The 6,424-nt window shown below is 56.5% G+C and overlaps 1 protein-coding gene across 9 annotated transcripts in view; it reads right to left on the bottom strand.

Moving 5' to 3' along the window:
- The window catches only part of IFT140 (intraflagellar transport 140), a 75,091-nt gene that overhangs the window by 32,209 nt on the left and 36,458 nt on the right, over window positions 1–6,424 (bottom strand). For all 9 annotated transcript variants that reach the window (XR_006198004.1, XM_042922968.1, XM_042922965.1 and 6 more), the window contains 2 exons: window positions 5,581–5,712; window positions 1,718–1,917 (listed from right to left, as the gene is read on the bottom strand). Coding sequence is in view for 8 of the 9 variants with exons in the window: in XM_042922968.1 (XP_042778902.1) it covers window positions 1,718–1,917; window positions 5,581–5,712 (332 nt within the window). In the remaining variant the exon portion in view is untranslated. The remainder of the gene's footprint in view (window positions 1–1,717; window positions 1,918–5,580; window positions 5,713–6,424) is intronic.

The raw sequence follows: 6,424 nt of genomic DNA, 5'->3' as shown, positions 1-6,424 counted from the left end.
GTCAGATCAGAGGCCCGCTGGCCGCCTCCCCCAACATGAGGCCGCCTCCCCCCAAGCCAGGCCGCCTCCCACTAAAAAACGTTAAGCCTCGCTCTTTCCACCTTCTGGTGAGCATGAGGTAGCTGTGTGGAGCCTGTCTTCAGTGAGACAAACAGTGCAGTGCGGCTCGTGCTTTAAAAATCATAATGCAATCGAGAACGACTGAAAAGCATCTAAAGCTTGATCATTTACAATAAACTCATCACATGCTGTAGAAACAACTAGATTTGTGTCCCACCCCAGCACACTCATGGGAACGTTTAAGTCTGACCTTCCTCCCTCTGAGCTTCCTTCCACAATGGACCCTTCCGCACCCCCCAAGCACATGCTAAAAATAATCGATTTTTAAAAGAATAATGAAACAGTTAAGATGTACAATTTCAGGGGCGCCTGGGGGGCTCAGCCAGTTGAGCGTCCAACTTCAGCTCAGGTCATGATCTCACGGTCCATGAGTTCGAGCCCCACACCGGGCTCTGCGCTCACAGCTCAGACCCTGGAGCCTGCTTCGAATTCTGTGTCTCCCTCTCTCTCTGTCCCCCGCACCCCTTCACTGACTCTGTCTCTCTCAAAAATAAATAACGTAAAAAAAAGATGTACGATTTCATAATATTACACATACGACTATACTAAGGTACATTAAAGTATTATAGCTAACCATGTAGTTGTGATTGTGTTTACGGTAAATGAAAGGAGGCCAGAGAAAGACTGGGCTGTGCCATCAGCCACTCTGGTTCACCTGTCAAGTGAAGAGCCCTCTCGTGGAGAGGTCAGTGTGGACACGGCCTGCTCCAGAAACAAGGTTTGGCCACAGTTTTAGAAATAAGACAAGGGACTGGGAGTCATGCGCTCGTCTGAAAAGTACCATCACTGCAAACGAGGGGCTGTTCTAGGTGACAGGTTCAGTTTTCATCTCTGTGTTCCCGCTACACTTTCACCATGTAATAATTTTCCTGCCCTTCGGATGTGAACGCCTGTAAGTGCTCTTGAGAAGAGTTGCTGAATTCTCTCAGGAATGGAGACGCGGCTGCTTGGAGACAGCCTTTGATTAAACATTTTAGAGCATGGGGTGCCTGGGGCGGCTCAGTCGGTTAAGCGTCCGACTTTGGCTCAGGTCATGATCTCGGGGTTCATGGGTTCGAGCCGCGCATCAGGCTCTGCACTGACAGCTAGAGGTCTGGAGCCTGCTTGGGATTCATATTCTCTCTCTCTCTCTCTCTCTCTCTGCCCCTTCCCGGCTCATGCTCTCTCTCAAAAATAAACATTAAAAAAAAAATTTTGTTTTAATTTAGAGCGATTTTAACTGTGTTTCCCTGTACTGTTTCAGGTGTTTGTTACCGAAGCCTTCCTGTTTAGTAGCAATTATTCCCAGAGGAACAGGTACTGCGAATATCTAGCGACTGCAGCATTTCTAACTACGAGGTACCCGGAACACTTAAAAATCAGTCAAATACACAGCAGCCCAAGAGACTCTGAGCCCAGCAGAGGGGAGCTGGGCTTGCCCACGCCCTGCTGTGCTGCCTAATACACCTGCCTCCGTGGGTGACAAACCAGGAGATCCTCTGTGACACAGTCACAGAAGAGTTACTGCTTCTCAGAACCTCGAGAAGGGACAGAGGCCTACAGAGAGGCTCCCGGAGGTGTACACGTGCCCTCCTACCTCAGCGAGCAGAGTCCTCACCTTTTGATGAGCTTGATACATTTCAAAGCTTCATCCATGTCTCCGATGGTGACAAAGAAGCTGAAGTCGAGCATGGCATCCTGAGTGGGCTTATCGCAGCCCTCCAGTCCGACGAAGTCTCGCAGGGGTCTCCTGCCCACCAGGTGGGGGACGCGGTGGCGCCCCGGATCCCCCTGGTCTTCCCCGTCTGCTTCTCCTGGCTGAATGACAAAGGACACCGTTAGCTGTCGGGTCGGGGAAGCGGATACGCACACTGAGCCTCTGCTCGAGACGCGTGTCCGTGCGGGTCTCTCCGCAGGCGGGCGCGGAGGTGGCCGCCGTCCCTGCCGGGCACCGGGCAAGCTGTGGGCGCTGGTTTTGGGCAGCGGAAAGCACAGGCTGTCCCGCGTAGGGACCTGTCCCTCAGCCTCTAGCTCATGAATGCCGACCCCTCGGTTACTCCACAGCCTCAAGAGGTCTCGCTGCCAAGCCAGGCGCTCTCGCACGGGCACGGGGCCCTAGAATCAAGTAACGCCAACAAGATTTCCGGCAGAACTTTCCAAAGCCGTAACCCAGATTAGTCGTGTGCCCTCACTGATGTTTTTCAGAAGAACCACTGACCATGCGCAGCGCTTCCCAGACGGGCCTGAGGAGACAATGTGCTGACGGCACCTGGGCCCTCCCCCTCCCCACCCTGCTCCCTTCCGCCCTGCCAGGTGCTGCTCTGCTCCATCTCGCCTGGGGCCCACACGCGCCCCGCCTCCCGCATCATACGCTTTTCTCTCTGCGAAGGCCCCAGTTCTCTGCCTCTCTAAAGGTGGTCACGGCCCACGCTCCTTGGACCCGGCTCCCCTGGCTAGTCCCTGGTCTCCTGGGACGTTGTCATTGATAACAAGTATGTACTGGTCACTCAAACGACCATACGTTTCCTCACCACAGATTCACAGCTCACACCTGCTAAAACCCCTGGAATTTCCCTATGATAAGGCCTCAAAATGAAGGCGACTTTGGGTCTCTGCCCAGGGGCGGGGTGGCTGCCGGGAGGACCCGCCACTGGTCAGAGGGCTCCAGCGAGGCCTCCATAACCGCCCAGGACTGCGATCGCAGGCCTCCGGGCAGGGAGGGGTGGGAGAGTGGCACCCGGCGAGGACTCGAGGACTCGGGAGCTCTACGCCCTCCCCGGACGTGCCCTGTGCGTCTCTTCATCTGGCTGCTGCCTCGTGTCCTTTATCGCATCCTTCCACACACCGCTAAGCACGAGTGCGTGGTTCCCTGGCCTCTGGGAGCCGCTCTAACCGGCTGCAAGAGCCCGAGGAGGACCCTCCACTCTGTGGCCTGTGGCAGGAGCACGGGTGGGGGTGGGGGTGCGGGATGGAGGCCGTGACCCGTGGGACCTGGCGCGTCTCTGGGTGCACGGTGTCAGAACCGACTGGATTGTGTTGAGCATAGAGCTGTGTACAGAAGGATCAGGTCACTATGTTGTACACCTGCGGCCAGTGTAACTTTGGATATTAACTATGTTTCTTTAAAAATATCTTTTTAAGAAAAAAAAAACGGGGGTGCCTGGGTGGCTCGGTCGGTTGAGCGTCCAACTTCAGCTGAGGTCATGAACTCACGGTTTGTGAGTTCGAGCCCCACGTTGGGCTCTGTGCTGACAGCTCAGAGCCTGGAGCCTGCTTCAGATTCTGTGTTTCTTCTCTCTCTGTCGTTTCCCCGCTCGCTCTCGGTCTCCCCAAAATGAATAAATGTTAAATAAAAAAGAAAAAAACGGAGTTGAATTCTCAGGCCCCCAGGTGGTATCAGACTTTCTTCGTGTTGTGGGGTACTCCCTCGCCACGGCGGAATTGAGTCTAGGAACCCTAACAGATCTCATCGCCGTGGCTGCTGCTGCGTGACCCCTGCCCCCACTCAGTTCTCAGCAGCCCCCCATCTTGCTGCTCCCTGACGTTCACCTAAAGTCTCTAACTTTGGGGGGCACTGGAAACACTGGTAGGATTTGTCACACCCAGGTGTGGATGGCAAGGCCTTTCGAGGCACAGAGCAGAGCATGAGCAAAGGGCCTGGGGCAGCCCCCAGTCTGGGTGGATGAGCGCAGGCTGGGTCACGTCAGGAGGAGGCTGAAAGCTGCAGAGTCGGCCCTGAGCGGGAACTTTCAGAAAACGTGTGCACAAACTGTGAGGCAGAGGCCGGACTTCCAGCCGGTCAGTCTGCTGTGCACCCGGTGCCCCATTCTGATCAGAACCGGGCCCACTGTGGTTGCACCGGGGAATTCTCACAGAAACAAGAGTGCCGTGGCTCACCCGCCACAGGCAATGGCTGCTGCCCTCGTTTCGGAGCCTCAGCTCTGTTCCGAGAGGGGGCACTGAGCTGGGGACCCTGGGTTGTCACGTTCTCATCCATACCCTCAAGTGTGCAGACAGGGGACCTCCGGACGCAATGCTGACGGCCTCGGATACGGTCAGTAATCCAGAAGAAGGGCAGCTTTTAAAGAAACACGATGCTTCACAGCTTCCTCTTACTAGCACTTTAGAGATCAAGTTAATAAGATTCCTTTTCTTGCTAATCTAGTTCATAAACTATTTCCTGCATTACAACATGGTGACGGACTGTTCAAGCCACAGTCTGAGCCAGGACAGGGGCCACGCGGAGCGACGTAGGCGTGCGGCTCCCACACCGGGGCTGCTGTGGCATCAGACTCCCCGACAAGCCGGGGGACAGAGGGACAGAGGAACGCAAGCAGAAGGGGCCACGTACGAGTAAGGCAAAGTCTAGGGGCCGGATGGTGAGGGGAACACGGAAGGCTCACGCGAACGGGAGAAACCAAAGTCCACGCTGGGAATAACGGGCAGAACAAGAGAAATGCGGATAAGATTGACTTTCCTTCTAACCTGCAGCCCGTGGAGAAATACTTGAGGCCGGCAGAGCAGACGTTCCCCCAGGAACCCCACTGTCTTCACGGTCGGTAATGCTTTGCTAGCGGGAAAACCCCCTCAGCCGGACGACAGCCAGGCCTCCGGGATCCTGGAGTCTCCAGCGTACGGACGGTCCGTTTGGAAACCTCCTTGTCATTACCATCCTCCGCCCGCCCAACTCCCAAGGATAACAGCTGCCTCTCATGACCCCGGTGTGGCTCTTTCTGCCCACGGGTCCTGTCCCCCTGCCGTAATAAAACCACCCCTTTGTACCAGAACATCTCAAGAACTTTCTTGACTGTTCGCTCTTGAACCCCACTTCAAACCAAATCAGGGAAATTGGGAGGAAAACTCGATAGGAGGAACCATAAATGCGCTCTCATGATGTTTTGAGTCCTCGGGTCAAAGGAAAGATGAACGTTCCTGAGGAACGCGAAATGAGAATGAAATCCAGAAAAATGCCGGCGTGAGGGCAGAGATGGTTTAAAATAAGGGAATGAAGAAAAGCTGTGGGCGGAGCCGCGAGACACTCATGGGTCCGGAGACCCTGGCGACAAGGAGGCCAAGCCCCAGGGGAGGCAGACAACTCTTTGCAAGACAAGCTAGCTGGGAGCGTGCACGTGTGTGAAAACAACCCCGTTCCGTCGAAAACAAACAAGCAGACGTGTGAGTGAGACACGCTTCCTGAAAAGCCACAGGCTGGCCTGTCCCCGGGGGCCACCTCTGCGCCCGCATCACCGTTAGTCCCCTACCCGAGGACCGCGGACACGTCACGTCCGTGCTACCTTGTCTTGACGGCACAGCCAAGGCTTGTCACTTTCCTGACCCGGGGGCCTCCCAGCTGCTGGAGTTTTGGGGCACAAATTAGAGCACGTGCTGCGCGGTGCGTAACGAGGGGTGAGCCGCGGCCGCCAGAGACCCCCCGCCCCGCTGGGACCCGGGAACGCGGCCCCACGCTCGCAGGGCTCCCACCTTCCTCGTGAAGTAATAGTGAGGCACTTGAATTCCCAGAAGGGTCTGGTAGGCGGGAGGCCGGGAGAAGCTGTCCTGGAGCAAGAAGCCATGCTCTTCGGTGACGAAGAAGGACAGGACCAGCACGTCAGCCTGAGGGAGAGGGAGACGCCGTCGGCTCTGGTGTGACCACGTCACCTTCCATCGTGCATCTGATCCCCACGTTCACGGCCAGGATGTTGACACACAGAGAAGAAAGGACGAACGTGGGCACACAGCCTCATGCGGATAATCCACTAGCCCCCTTCTGGAAGACGTGCCACATCCTGCGTGGAGAGCCGCTAGACCCTCTTAGGGACGGGTTTTCTTGTAGCAAAAACACATCTTTCCCCACCCAGCTGGTAAACGACACCAAAGAACTCTCGGGTGTCAGTTTTTCTGTTCAGCTCCTCGACTCTCATTTCACAGACAGCAGCAGAAAGATTCTCTCATCCGCTCTTGGGGGGGAGGGGAGTGGAGGGACCGGGGCGGCAGTGCCGTCCAGCCCCCTGTGGACAGGAGCAGCAGGAGGTCCAGGGGGCGAAGCCCTCCCGGGCCTCACCCTCCTCGAGAAGCCCGGACGCGGCACCCGGTCAGCGCGCCGGCAAGGGCCCCAGAGTGGCGATCAGCGCGCACCCTCACCGCCCGCCCGGGGCCGTCTCCTGTTCCAGTCACAGAGTCACGGAGATGCCACCTGTTTACCACTCAGCGTTTCAGAACCAAGGATCGGCCGTGCGTCTGAATGTCTGGGGGCACAGACACCCACCGCTGATAATCCTGGGCCCTGTGCTCACCACCCTGGGGAGAGGGGCCTTCCTTTGGCAGG

This window comes from Panthera leo, chromosome E3, assembly GCF_018350215.1.
Source record: "Panthera leo isolate Ple1 chromosome E3, P.leo_Ple1_pat1.1, whole genome shotgun sequence".
Lineage (NCBI taxonomy): Eukaryota > Metazoa > Chordata > Mammalia > Carnivora > Felidae > Panthera > Panthera leo.
Note: the sequence above shows the minus strand (reverse complement) of the source record. Positions and strands in the feature narration are given on the sequence as shown.